The sequence below is a fragment of the Oncorhynchus gorbuscha genome, linkage group LG10, assembly GCF_021184085.1.
Source record: "Oncorhynchus gorbuscha isolate QuinsamMale2020 ecotype Even-year linkage group LG10, OgorEven_v1.0, whole genome shotgun sequence".
Taxonomy (NCBI): domain Eukaryota; kingdom Metazoa; phylum Chordata; class Actinopteri; order Salmoniformes; family Salmonidae; genus Oncorhynchus; species Oncorhynchus gorbuscha.
Window position 1 is genome coordinate 44,368,918 of NC_060182.1, and position 15,939 is coordinate 44,384,856.

Here is a 15,939-nt window from a genome sequence, read left to right on the forward strand (position 1 = left end):
CGATCAGAGCGCTAATCAGATTGCGTTGAAGTAACTCCATGACACAGTTGTGTCCGTAGTTGCTGCTGCTGGATTAGAGGGAGCTGTGCATGGCAGGCAGATCCAAGCCCTAATCTCTAAAACCCTCCTATGGTTTGGCCTTGAAGAGAGGCGAGGGCAGTGGTGTCACAGTGGGAGAGAGGGCTTTAAAGTCCAGGGACTACAGTTGAAAATGAACCAACTTTTGGGTTGTACCATTGGATTAATATATTTCTTTTGCATCTGTAGATACCAACCATTAGTCTGTGTGATTAACCGGGGCTGAGCTAGAGTGGTGTTTATGAGAAGGTGCCCGAGGCCGGATCTTTTTGCAAAAACGTCTGTAAAGTCTGGTTTGAGCTACAAACGTATCTATGAAAAGCTGAGGCTCTCATGAACACGCACATGTAAATGTTTTGCTCTATGACGCTGACAAGTGACACAAGAGTCGTTAGAAGGTAAGGGGTTCTTCTACATAGAAGATCATAGGAAGTATCAGGACATAGTGTCGGTAATACTGTAATAAGCTCACATAGTTGCTGTCACAAACTCTGCACAGTTGTCACTGACTAGTTGGATATTCATATCCCAGTGAGCTAACAATTTCTGTACTTACAGCATTCATATAAATTTGTTTTTATCAGGTTGTTGCTGACCTTCATTTTTTATTGACATTTGTTAATAAAACTAATGAATGCAGCTGTTGGCGGTAAGCACGCTTCATTTAGCAGCCCTAGCACCAGCAAGGCAAATTCTTCCCATTTTTAACCAGTTCATGTGTCTGAAGGTAGAACTCCGCCTACTCGGCAGGCCCAGAGAGCAAATCAAGAGCACCTATTGGCCTACCATTGGCCAATCAGATAGCTCAGATCACTGTGTCTGCCCAGTTTCCACGAGCCATAGAATGTAAAAAGAAGCCTCAAACACACAACAAAGTTGATACTGTGAGATTTCAAGACTTTTAAAACCATGACTAGAGAGAGACTTAATGAATACAGCAAAGAGCTGCTATTTTAATGAATAAATTCATGTTTAAGCTGTTATTAAGCACTGTCATCACTTTGTTCAAAGCCATAAAACGTGCATTCTCCCTACTTCCACTCGCGCTACAACCAGCACTGCAGATGCAATGAATGAGTACAGCAAAGTGTTCAGATAAGATAGCGTTGTTATTATTAGCAGCTTGGGTCTTTTTTTCATTCCGAGGAGTATTTCACTTTCTCAAGTCATAGGAGTAACAACATGAATTGGTGCGTGAGGCAGAACAATGCAGCGCGACGTGAGTTTCGCCAAATCAGCTGGAAGACTGTGTCCCCTTTTCTCAGAGGAGGGAGAGCTGAGGGACGATACGTTGGGTGAGCGGCAGCCTCACTGCTGCTCCCTCCCCCCAGACTGACCATCAAATGGCGGCCATCCACTCAGCTGGGCCTCGCTAGTAGGCTAATATAACAAATTCAATCCAATCCAACTTTATTTGTCACATGCACAACAAGTATAGACTTTACGGTGAAATACTTACTTACAAGTCCTGAACCAACAGTGCAGTTCAAGAAGAGTTAAGAAGGTATTTACCAAATAAACTAAAGTAGAATATAAAAAATAATAAAAAGTAACACAATAACATAACAATAACGAGGCTACATACAGGGGATACCGGTACCGAGTCAGTGTGCAGGGGGCATGGGTTAGTTGAGGTCATTTGTACATGTAGGTAGTGAAGTGACTACACGTAGATAATAACCAGCGAGTAGCAGCAGTGTACAAAATGTCCAGTGGTCAATATAATAGTCCGGTGGCCATTTGATTCATTGTTCAGCAGTCATATGGCTTGGGGGTAGAAGCTGTTAAGAAGCCTTTTGGTTCTAGACTTGGAGCTTGTCGTGCGGTAGCAAAGAAAACAGTCTATGACGTGGGTGACTGGTGTCTCTGACAATTTTACGGGCTTTCCTCTGACACTGCCTATTATATAGGTCCTGAATTGCAGGAAGCTTGGCCCCAGTGATATACTGGGCCGTACGCACTACCCTCTGTAGCGCCTTACGGTCAGATGCCGAGCAGTTGCCATACCAGGCGGTGATGCAACTGGGCAGGATGCTCAGGGTAAATGATCAGTGTGATCATATACCACATTTAAAATATATATATAATTTCAAAATGGTCTGAGAAGAACAACATGTTATCTTATGTTATGTGTTATGTTGTCTTATGTTATGTGTTATGTTGTGTTATATTGTGTTATGTTTTGTTTATGTTATGTGTTATGTTATGTATTATGCTGTGTCATGTTATGTTGTCTTATGTTATGTGTAATGTTATGTTTTGTGTTATGTTATATTGTGACATGTTATGTATTATGTTTTGTCATGTTATGTTATGTTGTGTTGTGTTATGCTATGTTTTATGTTATGTTATGTGTTATATTGTGTTATGTTATGTGTTATGTTGTGTTATGTTATGTTGTTTTATGTTGTTTTATGTTATGTGTTATGTTATGTGTTATGGGTTATGTTGTGTTATGTTATGTTATGTGTTATGTGTTATGTTGTGTTATGTTATGTTATGTGTTATGTGTTATGTTGTGTTATGTTGTGTTATGTTGTGTTATGTTATGTGTTATGTGTTATGTTGTGTTATGTTATGTGTTATGTTGTGTTATGTGTTATGTGTTATTTACATTTACATTTAAGTCATTTAGCAGACGCTCTTATCCAGAGCGACTTACAAATTGGTGCATTCACCTTATGACATCCAGTGGGACAGTCACTTAACAATAGTGCATCTAAAACTTAGGGGGGGTGGGGTGAGAGGGATTACTTATCCTATCCTAGGTATTCCTTAAAGAGGTGGGGTTTCAGGTGTCTCCGGAAGGTGGTGATTGACTCCGCTGTCCTGGCGTCGTGAGGGAGTTTGTTCCACCATTGGGGGGCCAGGGCAGCGAACAGTTTTGACTGGGCTGAGCGGGAGCTGTACTTCCTCAGTGGTAGGGAGGCGAGCAGGCCAGAGGTGGATGAACGCAGTGCCCTTGTTTGGGTGTAGGGCCTGATCAGAGCCTGGAGGTACTGAGGTGCCGTTCCCCTCACAGCTCCGTAGGCAAGCACCATGGTCTTGTAGCGGATGCGAGCTTCAACTGGAAGCCAGTGGAGAGAACGGAGGAGCGGGGTGACGTGAGAGAACTTGGGAAGGTTGAACACCAGACGGGCTGCGGCGTTCTGGATGAGTTGAAGGGGTTTAATGGCACAGGCAGGGAGCCCAGCCAACAGCGAGTTGCAGTAATCCAGACGGGAGATGACAAGTGCCTGGATTAGGACCTGCGCCGCTTCCTGTGTGAGGCAGGGTCGTACTCTGCGGATGTTGTAGAGCATGAACCTACAGGAACGGGCCACCGCCTTGATGTTGGTTGAGAACGACAGGGTGTTGTCCAGGATCACACCAAGGTTCTTGGCGCTCTGGGTGGAGGACACAATGGAGTTGTCAACCGTGATGGCGAGATCATGGAACGGGCAGTCCTTCCCCGGGAGGAAGAGCAGCTCCGTCTTGCCGAGGTTCAGCTTGAGGTGGTGATCCGTCATCCACACTGATATGTCTGCCAGACATGCAGAGATGCGATTCGCCACCTGGTCATCAGAAGGGGGAAAGGAGAAGATTAATTGTGTGTCGTCTGCATAGCAATGATAAGAGAGACCATGTGAGGTTATGACAGAGCCAAGTGACTTGGTGTATAGCGAGAATAGGAGAGGGCCAAGAACAGAGCCCTGGGGGGACACCAGTGGTGAGAGAGCGTGGTGAGGAGACAGATTCTCGCCACGCCACCTGGTAGGAGCGACCTGTCAGGTAGGACGCAATCCAAGCGTGGGCCGCGCCGGAGATGCCCAACTCGGAGAGGGTGGAGAGGAGGATCTGATGGTTCACAGTATCGAAGGCAGCCGATAGATCTAGAAGGATGAGAGCAGAGGAGAGAGAGTTAGCTTTAGCAGTGCGGAGCGCCTCCGTGATACAGAGGAGAGCAGTCTCAGTTGAATGACTAGTCTTGAAACCTGACTGATTTGGATCAAGAAGGTCATTCAGAGAGAGATAGCGGGAGAGCTGGCCAAGGACGGCACGTTCAAGAGTTTTGGAGAGAAAAGAAAGAAGGGATACTGGTCTGTAATTGTTGACATCAGAGGGATCAAGTGTAGGTTTTTTCAGAAGGGGTGCAACTCTCGCTCTCTTGAAGACGGAAGGGACGTAGCCAGCGGTCAGGGATGAGTTGATGAGCGAGGTGAGGTAAGGGAGAAGGTCTCCGGAAATGGTCTGGAGAAGAGAGGAGGGGATAGGGTCAAGCGGGCAGGTTGTTGGGCGGCCGGCCGTCACAAGACGCGAGATTTCATCTGGAGAGAGAGGGGAGAAAGAGGTCAGAGCACAGGGTAGGGCAGTGTGAGCAGAACCAGCGGTGTCGTTTGACTTAGCAAACGAGGATCGGATGTCGTCGACCTTCTTTTCAAAATGGTTGACGAAGTCATCTGCAGAGAGGGAGGAGGGGGGAGGGGGCGGAGGATTCAGGAGGGAGGAGAAGGTGGCAAAGAGCTTCCTAGGGTTAGAGGCAGATGCTTGGAATTCAGCGTGGTAGAAAGTGGCTTTAGCAGCAGAGACAGAGGAGGAAAATGTAGAGAGGAGGGAGTGAAAGGATGCCAGGTCCGCAGGGAGGCGAGTTTTCCTCCATTTCCGCTCGGCTGCCCGGAGCCCTGTTCTGTGAGCTCGCAATGAGTCATCGAGCCACGGAGCGGGAGGGGAGGACCGAGCCGGCCTGGAGGATAGGGGACATAGAGAGTCAAGGGATGCAGAGAGGGAGGAGAGGAGGGTTGAGGAGGCAGAATCAGGAGATAGGTGGGAGAAGGTTTGAGCGGAGGGAAGAGATGATAGGATGGAAGAGGAGAGAGTAGCGGGGGAGAGAGAGCGAAGGTTGGGACGGCGCGATACCATCCGAGTAGGGGCAGTGTGGGAGGTGTTGGATGAGAGCGAGAGGGAAAAGGATACAAGGCAGTGGTCGGAGACTTGGAGGGGAGTTGCAATGAGGTTAGTGGAAGAACAGCATCTAGTAAAGATGAGGTCGAGCGTATTGCCTGCCTTGTGAGTAGGGGGGAAGGTGAGAGGGTGAGGTCAAAAGAGGAGAGGAGTGGAAAGAAGGAGGCAGAGAGGAAAGAGTCAAAGGTAGACGTGGGGAGGTTAAAGTCGCCCAGAACTGTGAGAGGTGAGCCGTCCTCAGGAAAGGAGCTTATCAAGGCATCAAGCTCATTGATGAACTCTCCGAGGGAACCTGGAGGGCGATAAATGATAAGGATGTTAAGCTTGAAAGGGCTAGTAACTGTGACAGCATGGAATTCAAAGGAGGCGATAGACAGATGGGTAAGGGGAGAAAGAGAGAATGACCACTTGGGAGAGATGAGGATCCTGGTGCCACCACCCCGCTGACCAGACGCTCTCAGGGTGTGCGAGAACACGTGGGCGGACGAAGAGAGAGCAGTAGGAGTAGCAGTGTTGTCTGTGGTGATCCATGTTTCCGTCAGTGCCAAGAAGTCGAGGGACTGGAGGGAGGCATAGGCTGAGATGAACTCTGCCTTGTTGACCGCAGATTGGCAGTTCCAGAGGCTACCGGAGACCTGGAACTCCACGTGGGTCGTGCGCGCTGGGACCACCAGAGTAGGGTGGCCGCGGCCACGCGGTGAGGAGCGTTTGTATGGTCTGTGCAGAGAGGAGAGAACAGGGATAAACAGACACATAGTTGACAGGCTACAGAAGAGGCTACGCTAATGCAAAGGAGATTGGAATGACAAGTGGACTACACGTCTCGAATGTTCAGAAAGTTAAGCTACGTAGCAAGAATCTTATTGACTAAAATGATTAAAATGATACAGTACTGCTGAAGTAGGCCAGCTGGCAGTTGTTGACACTACACTAATCAAGTCGTTCCGTTGAGTGTAATAGTTTCTGCAGTGTTGCTATTCGGGGGCTAGCAGGCTAGCTAGCAGTGTTGTTTACGTTACGTTGCGTTAAAAGAACGACAATAGATGGCTAGCGAACCTAGAAAATCGCTCTAGACTACACAATTATCTTTGATACAAAGACGGCTATGTAGCTAGCTAAGTAGCTAGCTACGATCAAACAAATCAAACCGTTGTACTGTAATGAAATGAAGTGAAAATGTGATACTACCTGTGAATGCGACCGGGTAGTTGAGTTCTATACAGAAGACGTTGGCTAGCGTTGGCTAGCTAGCAGAGTCACCTACGTTAAGGACGAAAAATAGCTGGCTAGCTAACCTCGAATGTTATGAATGTTATGTTGTGTTATGTTATGTGTTATGTGTTATGTTGTGTTATGTTGTGTTATGTTATGTGTTATGTGTTATGTTGTGTTATGTTATGTGTTATGTTGTGTTATGTGTTATATTGTGTTATGTTGTGTTATGTTGTGTTATGTGTTATGTTGTGTTATGTTATGTGTTATGTTGTGTTATGTGTTATGTTGTGTTATGTTATGTGTTATGTGTTATGTTGTGTTATGTTGTGTTATGTTATGTGTTATGTGTTATGTTGTGTTATGTTATGTGTTATGTTGTGTTATGTGTTATATTGTGTTATGTTGTGTTATGTTGTGTTATGTGTTATGTTGTGTTATGTTATGTGTTATGCTGTGTTATGTTATGTGTTATGCTGTGTTATGTTATGTGTTATGCTGTGTTATGTTATGTGTTATGCTGTGTTATGTTATGTTGTCTTATGTTATGTGTAATGTTATGTTTTGTGTTATGTTATGTGTTATATTGTGTCATGTTATGTATTATGTTTTGTTATGTTATGTTGTTTTATGTTGTTTTATGTTATGTGTTATGTTGTGTGTTATGTTATGTTATGTTGTTTTATGTTGTTTTATGTTATGTGTTATGTTATGTTGTCTTATGTTATGTGTTATGTTGTGTTATATTGTGTTATGTTATGTGTTATGTTGTGTCATGTTATGTTATGTGTTATATTGTGTTATGTTGTGTTTATGTTATGATGTGTCATATTATGTTATGTGTTATGCTGTGTTATGTTATGTTGTTTTATGTTATGTGTTATGTTTTGTTGTGATATATTGTGTTACGTTATGTTTTGTGTTATGTTGTGTTATGTTGTCTTATGTTATGTGTTATGTTGTCTTATTTTATGTGTTATGTTGTGTTATGTGTTATGTTGTGTTATGTGTTATGTTGTGTTATGTTATGTGTTATGTTGTGTTATGTTATGTGTTATGTTGTGTTATGTTATTTTGTCTTATGTTATGTGTTATGTTGTGTTATGTTATGTTTTATGTTGTGTTATGTTATGTGTTATGTTGTGTTATGTTATTTTGTCTTATGTTATGTGTTATGTTGTCTTATGTTATGTGTTATGTTGTGTTATGTGTTATGTTGTGTTATGTGTTATGTTGTGTTATGTTATGTGTTATGTTGTGTTATGTTATGTGTTATGTTGTGTTATGTTATTTTGTCTTATGTTATGTGTTATGTTGTCTTATTTTATGTGTTATGTTGTGTTATGTGTTATGTTGTGTTATGTTATGTTGTCTTATGTTATGTGTTATGTTGTCTTATGTTATGTGTTATGTTATTTTGTCTTATGTTATGTGTTATGTTGTGTTATGTTATGTTGTCTTATGTTATGTGTTATGTTGTGTTATGTTATGTGTTATGTTGTGTTATGTTGTGTTATGTTATGTGTTATGTTATGTTGTGTTATGTGTTATGTTGTGTTATGTTGTGTTATGTGTTATGTTGTGTTATGTTATGTTGTGTTATGTTATGTGTTATGTTGTGTTATGTTATGTGTTATGTTGTGTTATGTTATGTTGTGTTATGTTATGTGTTATGCTGTGTTATGTTATGTTGTGTTATGTTGTCTTATGTTATGTGTTATGCTGTGTTATGTTATGTGTTATGTTGTGTTATGTTATGTTTTATGTTGTGTTATGTTGTGTTTTATGTTGTGTTATGTTATGTTGTCTTATGTTATGTGTTATGTTGTCTTATGTTATGTGTTATGTTGTGTTATGTTATGTTTTATGTTGTGTTATGTTATGTTTTATGTTGTGTTATGTTATGTTGTCTTATGTTATGTGTTATGTTGTGTTATGTTATGTTTTATGTTGTGTTATGTTATGTGTTATGTTGTGTTATGTTATTTTGTCTTATGTTATGTGTTATGTTGTCTTATTTTATGTGTTATGTTGTGTTATGTGTTATGTTGTGTTATGTTATGTTTTATGTTGTGTTATGTTATGTTTTATGTTGTGTTATGTTATGTTGTCTTATGTTATGTGTTATGTTGTCTTATGTTATGTGTTATGTTGTGTTATGTTATTTTGTCTTATGTTATGTGTTATGTTGTCTTATTTTATGTGTTATGTTGTGTTATGTGTTATGTTGTGTTATGTGTTATGTTGTGTTATGTTATGTTTTATGTTGTGTTATGTTATGTTTTATGTTGTGTTATGTTATGTTGTCTTATGTTATGTGTTATGTTGTCTTATGTTATGTGTTATGTTGTGTTATGTTATTTTGTCTTATGTTATGTGTTATGTTGTCTTATTTTATGTGTTATGTTGTGTTATGTGTTATGTTGTGTTATGTTATGTTTTATGTTGTGTTATGTTACGTTTTATGTTGTGTTATGTTATGTTGTCTTATGTTACGTGTTATGTTGTCTTATGTTATGTGTTATGTTGTCTTATTTTATGTGTTATGTTGTGTTATGTTATGTTTTATGTTGTGTTATGTTACGTTTTATGTTGTGTTATGTTATGTTGTCTTATTTTATGTGTTATGTTGTGTTATGTTATGTTGTCTTATTTTATGTGTTATTTTATGTGTTATGTTATGTTTTATGTTGTGTTATGTTATGTTGTCTTATTTTATGTGTTATGTTGTGTTATGTTACGTTTTATGTTGTGTTATGTTATGTTGTCTTATGTTACGTGTTATGTTGTCTTATGTTATGTGTTATGTTGTGTTATGTTATTTTGTCTTATGTTATGTGTTATGTTGTGTTATGTTATGTTGTCTTATGTTATGTGTTATGTTGTGTTATGTTATGTTTTGTCTTTTTACTATCAAAATAAAGAGAGTCCCACACTCCATATATCAACTTCCAGTCATTTCTTGGGTATTTACCAACGTTTCGGCATCACTGTGCCTTCGTCATGGTTCATGTTCTGTGTCTTTTTTGCTATCCTTTTGTTACTATGTGTTTGTGCCTTGTTGTGTCTTAATAACGTGCCATATAAAGCAGGGTGTTAGTTTCTAACCCCCTGACTCTGTGTGTTTCAGTCGTGACAGTGACCTCTCTAAAATCATCTCCAACCTCCACCACACAAGACAGCACGGCATGCCCGAGGACCCGCCAGCCACTGACCTCAGCACCAACACAGGACAGACAGGTAAGATACTACAAGACCTGCGATGGGGGATTGGGTGTTGTGTGTGTTTCTATATGTCTGTGTATTTCTTCCTTTTTCTCCCTGTGTTCCACCAATTTGCGATAAGGTTCCGTTTTCTTTACATCAACATGAGTAATTCATCACCATTATGCATTCGTCCCTTCATTTGCTGTAATTAGTTTGATTGGGGAACTTACTGTCAGCTTATTACTGATTCCTGAAGGTGGCTCTCAAGTCGATTACCTCAGGTTCTTGTGTGCCTATTCTATTGCACTCCAGGTTTTTCCTTAGCCCCCTGTTTTAAATTACCACTAAATAAATAGCTTTGTTTGCCATTAATCCAGTTTCATGGGCGTAAAGGACACCATGGTGTGTGTTAAGCTACAGTAAGAGCCTTCTGACAGTTTACAGCCCGACAGTTAAACGCCCTAAAAACACCAGCCACTGTTTCATCAGTTTTAGTAGTGAATCAAAACTGTTTTCGTTCAGAATTAGACTGAATGTTGGAATGTTATACTTTCAGGTATATTCCTGTATAACATGAAGTGATAGAGTGGATTTGGTATTCTGATGATAACTTTTCTCATTTGCGTCCTTGTATATTGTGATCTGTGCCCATGCATACGTATGTGTTTCATCAAAGGTATATTGAGTCATTTAAATGTTTTATGTTACCTTTATTTAACCTTTAAGTCAGTTGCCCACAAATTAGTTACAATGACGGCCTACCCCGGCCAAACCCCTAACTCGGACGACGCTGGGCCAATTGTGCGCCGCCCTATGGGACTCCCAATCACAGCTGGTTGTGAGACAGCCTGGAATCAAACCAGGTGATGCCTCTTGCACTGAGATGCAGCACCTTAGACCACTGCGCGACTCGGGGGCCAAAAAACAGTTGTCTAAGTTTTCTAAAGATAGATGGTTCTATTTAGTAGACATTGAATAATCTACCACTAATAGGGATTAGCGGTGTCTGAAGTCCCCTACTGTTTTGGTGGACGAAGGTGTCAGGAAGGGCCAATTATACTGTAGGGACATACTGTATACGTATTACACTCGAAATACTCTTTCATTCCAAACTTGGATCCTCCCCCTGACAGTAGTCTATGGGCCAGGAGAAACTGTAATTCATAGTTTGGTTTTCTTGAAAAAGTCACGACAAACTTGTAAAGTGTTACCAACAAAGTTGGTCAACCACAGATGGGTCCCATAAAGCAGTACCCATACCATGTTCAAGTGGTACATTGTTCAGTGGGGTGAGCATTACCCCCTGTGGACATTCTGTTCTTCTTCATCACATTAGTCAGAGGGGCATACGTGTGGCATAGTCACACCCCAAATCCGACACCTCGTCTTCTACTGTATCTCTCTGATCTCATCCGCCCAGAAGCTTAATTGCCCATACGGTACATAATACAGAGGAATGAGGGGGCGGAGGGATGTCTGTTTATCCCCCCTCATGTGGGTGGGGGACGGGGGTGATAAAGTCGCAGCTGTCCAATGTCTTCAGACCCATGTTTGGGACAGATTTTCCCCAAAAGACCTGTCTAATCAGCTGCTAAGCCTAATGGAGAAATTAGCCTGTGAATGGTAATCTTAATGGAGAAAGACACAAAGCGATGAGGGAGGGTAAGGGGAGGAGGATGAGGGGAAGGGGGGATGAGTGCGGTGCGGCAAGCGCCGGAGGGGGCCTGGGCCTAAAAACTGTCAGTTTGAGCATTAAAGGGAGATTTAACAGGGTGGCTAAGCGGCTCGCTACGTGTCTGTAAACAAGTCCAATCCCATCAGCCACTGGCTCACATTCTGTCTGCCAGATAAATTAGAGAGAGACACACACATACACAGTAGTGCGTGTGCGTACACACACACACACATGGGTGTATGTGCACATCTAACGCACACACAAACAAACACAGATGTGTACATGCACACGCACGCACACACACGCGCACTTATAATTTGTGTCATATAACAGTTTTAATACCTGACACATGATATGAACTTTCGAATCGTTTTGAATCGTTTCTCCAAAGTACTGTCATGATGTTAAACTACTTCAATTGTGACTGTGGCTGTGGTGGGATTGCTCCAATATCATAGCAGACCCAGACTGGATCCCAAATGTCCCTATGGGCCCTGGTCAAAAGGAGAACACTATATAGGAAATAGGATGCCTTTTGGGATGCACGCCCAGACAAACACTACTGCTAACACTAGTGCTGTACTTCTGTTACATTCTTTAGTGTAGTGCTAACTGCTTTCTGTTCTGTTATAGCATCAAGTCTATTATTGAGCTCACTCCCCACTGTCTAACTTCCATAGCAGGCCTGTGGTTAGAGAAATAGAGAGAAAGAGAGTGGGAGGGAGGGAGAGAGAGAGAGGGCGGGAGGCAGTGTGCCACAAGAAAAGTTTGTAGCGAGAGAGAGGGAGAGAGAGAGAGAGGTGAATGAGCGTGGTGCTGGTATCGGGAGGGCGGCTGTGGCGGCGGGCAGCAGTGTGTGTGTGTGTGCGTGTGTGTTTGTGTGTGTGTACGTCTGTGTACGTGTGTGTGTGTGTGTGTGTGTGTGTGTGTGTGTGTGTGTGTGTGTGTGTGTGTGTGTGTGTGTGTGTGTGTGTGTGTGTGTGTGTGCGTGCGTGCGTGCGTGCGTGCGTGCGTGCGTGCGTGCGTGCGTGCGTGTGTGTGTGAGGGGGGTCAGAGGAAAGGGAAGCAGGCTGCTGAGCCGTCTCCGTGCCGGAGTGGGCCGTTAATTAAATATGAGGGACAGACAGGAGGGCTGACTCCCCCCTCTAGTCCCCTCCCTCCCTCCGCCTCCCAGGCCCCTGGCTACTCTGGGGCTGTGGAAGGGAGGGAGAGAGGAGGGGAGGGCAGGAGGGGGCGAGAGCAGGGGCGCCGGGCTAAGCGTCTGGCTGCCTGTGGAAACTGTAAACCGTGGCTCTGCGGTCAGACCAGAGAGACTAACTGGCGGATAAGGTGTTTTTGTATAGCTTTTTTTTTTGTGTGTATGTGTGTTTGAAAGGGAGGATTTTTTTTAAACAGGGTATTATTAGTCTCTTAGGGAGCGTTGGTTCCATCTTGGTCCATCACACTCCTATTAAACAATCTCACACACACACACACATACACACACATAGATCACTGATATACAGTGAGTGCACCCAGCCCTAGTCTATAAATGAATGGGTTATTCTAGCTTTATTTTTCCTCTTCAATCATCTCACTCCCTAATCTCTATCCATCTCTCCCTTTGCTTTGCTGTTCCCTACCTATCTTCTTCTCTATCCTTTTCTCCCCCTCCCTCTCTTTCCCTCTTTCCCTTCCCTCTCCTTCTCTCTATCTCCCTCTCTCTCTCTCTCTCTCTCTCTCTCTCTCTCTCTCTCTCTCTCTCTCTCTCTCTCCCTCTTTCCCTTCCCTCTCCTTCTCTCTATCTCCCCTCTCTCTCCCTCTCTCTCCCTCTTTCCCTTCCCTCTCCTTCTCTCTATCTCCCCTCTCTCTCCCTCTCTGTCTCACTCTCTCTCCATCTCTGCTGCCCTGGGGTTGCGCTATGGGAGAGAGGAACTGTGTGTGTGTGTGTGTGTGTGTGTGTGTGTGTGTGTGTGTGTGTGTGTGTGTGTGTGTGTGTGTGTGTGTGTGTGTGTGTGTGTGTGTGTGTGTGTGTGTGTGTGTGTGTGTGTGTGTGTGTGTGTGTGTGTGTGTGTGTGTGTGTGTGTGCGTGTGTGTGTGTGTGTCCTTGCGTGTGTGTAGCAGCGATGGCGGCAGTGGTGCATCCTCCCTCAGTATGAACGGAAGCTCCTCTCCCTCCCCCCCTCGGTCCGCAGCCAATCAATGAGGGGCTTTCAGCGCCGGCGGAGGCCCGGCGAACAGAGAAGGATCAATAAGTTATTAGCACCATTCTGTCAGCTGTAATGTGGAGATTGATCGGGAGGCCGCAACTCCCGGCCCACCTCTTCCCCAGCCTGATAAAGATGACAGATTAACGGAATAAGTGGAGGAATTAAGGAGTCTTGCTTTCTGAGCTGTCAGTGGTCCTCCGAGGGAAGAAAAGAGAGAGAAAAAGAGAAGAGAGGAAGAAAGAAAGATAGAAAGAAGGGATAGGATGGAAGGAGGAGAGAAGAAGAGGCAGTGAGAGGGAACGAGAGTAAGGGATGTCCCTGTGGTTGCTTGACTGCCTCTGTGGTAGACAAGTGCGGTAGATGGCTAGGCTAGGCTAGTTCTCCCTCTGTTGAAGCCTTCTTCAGTTTTTTTCTTTCTCTCTCTCCATTCTCATCCCTCATTCTTCCCAGTAGGAGTTAACTAGTGTAAACTGGTCGGGCAGGGGGCAAAAAAGGATTCTGGCAGTTTTGGATGAAGGACTAAGGGGAAATTTGCTAGCGAGCTGGTGCGCCAGACAGGAGATGCAAATGGTAACGAAATATCTTTAGTTTGAGTGAGGGAAAAACATGAGTCAGATAGAAGCCATTGCAATGTCCTTAGCACTAAACATCATTGATCCCCAGGTAGGAGACTAGTTAGCTGGAGGAAATAGCAACTTTGGCTAATCTGTTAGCAGTTAGCAATGTTTAGCCTGAGGGGTTATACAGGTAGAAGACTAGCAGGAGCATAGTAGAAACTGTGTTTATTAACTGTGTTGGGAGTTACGGACTTAGCGTTTGCGCTAACAAAGCTAAGACTGGTTTAAGCAGCCAGGTCGCTCAAGATTTAATGCAAAATAAGCAGGACATCAGCGATGACGTCGAAACTGGCAATTAGGGGGCAACAGTGAGCGCTATTACAATCAAGTAGGCTTGGGTTATGCTGGGGCGTTTATAGACAAGAGTTTGGATGTCTGATTCTGCAGTGAGACTGTAAGAGCTTGCTGGGTTTAAGGCGGGTTTCGGTGTTAAATGGAAGCGCCAACGCTTTAAGAAGCACCATTTAATTGGCTTTAAAAGCTTTCCGCCTTAAAATCCCTGACCCTCAGGCAATGGCTCAGAAGAGACACTGTCTTCTGTGAAGTCAGCCCAAATGAAAGTGTGTGCGTGTTTGTGCGTGTGTGCGTGTTTGTGTGCGTGTGCAATTGAAGCTTTAGGTCTGATATAGGCTACTGTATTAAATCATGTGTAAAATAATCAAAAGTATTATGGTTGTGCATTTAGACACTGTAGGCCAAGGCCAGTGGTTGGAATGGAGATGGGAGAAAGGAGGAGAAGACAGGAGCTCCCGTGTTCCATTCAAGTACCATGGAGAAAGATAAAATCTCTCTCTCTCTTTCTCTCTATCTCTCTCTGTGTCTCTATCTCTGGGGAGGGGTAGAGAGTGAATCTCCTCATACCCGGAGAGGAAACATCAAACAGGGGGATCGTTAGTGAACCTCCTCTCTCCGACACCAGGTTTCCTCTCCTCTCCTCCAAACCATACATAAGCCTCCAAGACGCCAACTCTACCACTCCAAACACACTTTCATGCACAGGCTTGCTTTCTTCCACCTCTCTCTCTCTCTCTCTCTCTCTCTCTCTCTCTCTCTCTCTCTCTCTCTCTCTCTCTCTCTCTCTCTCTCTCTCTCTCTCTCTCTCTCTCTCTCTCTCTCCTTCTAATATATAATAATAATATAATAATAATAATCTCTCCTTCTCTCTGTCTCTCACTCTCTCACCCTTTATTCATCTCCCTCTCTCTCTCTCTCTCTCTCTCTCTCTCTCTCTCTCTCTCTCTCTCTCTCTCTCTCTCTCTCTCTTCTCTCCTTCTCTCTCTCTTTCTCTCTCTCACTCCTCTCTGTCTCTCACTCTCTCACCCTTTATTCATCTCTCTCTCTCTCTCTCTCTCTCTCTCTCTCTCTCTCTCTCTCTCTCTCTCTCTCTCTCTCTCTCTCTCTCTCTCTCTCTCTCCTCTTCTCTCTGTCTCTCTGTCCAGACACAATTTGGAACTCGGTAGTGAGTGTTGCAACTGAGGACAGACAAAATGTACTGCGCTACGTGCTTCAGCACTCGCCGGTCCCATTCTGTGAGCTTGTGTGGCCTACCACTTTGCGGCTGAGCCGTTGTTGCTCCTAGACGTTTCCACTTCACAATAACAGGACCTACATTTGACCGGGGAAGCTCTAACAGGGCAGAAATTTGGGGCCATGTTAAAAATCACTGAGCTCTTCAGTAAGGCCATTCTACTGCCAATGTTTGTCTATGGATATTGAATGGCTGTGTGCTTGACTTTATACACCTGTCAGCAACGGGTGTGGCTGAAATAGCCGAATCCACTAATTTGATGGGGAGTCAACATACTTTTGTGTATATAGTGTGTTTCACCTCCTCTATTCCTGACCTGGGGACTGTGAAGAGACCTCTGATTGAATGTCTTGTGTTGTACCGATGAGTGTTCAATCTGTGCCAACTGCTTGAACAGACAGTTCGGTACCTTCAACACCTCGCACAAGACCGATAGTGATGCAGTAAATCTCTCCTCAACTTTGAGCCAGAAGAGATTGTCATGCATGTTCA

At 43.7% G+C, this 15,939-nt stretch overlaps 1 protein-coding gene across 6 annotated transcripts in view; it reads left to right on the forward strand.

The window, feature by feature from the left end:
* The window catches only part of LOC124046166 (sterile alpha motif domain-containing protein 11-like), a 114,390-nt gene that overhangs the window by 41,322 nt on the left and 57,129 nt on the right, over positions 1 to 15,939 (forward strand). For 5 of the 6 annotated variants that reach the window (XM_046366244.1, XM_046366243.1, XM_046366242.1 and 2 more), the window contains one exon: positions 9,362 to 9,471. In XM_046366244.1, coding sequence (XP_046222200.1) covers positions 9,362 to 9,471 — 110 coding nt within the window. Of the gene's footprint in view, positions 1 to 140; positions 477 to 9,361; positions 9,472 to 15,939 lie in introns of those variants that run through there. The other variant, XM_046366246.1, reaches the window with a different exon arrangement.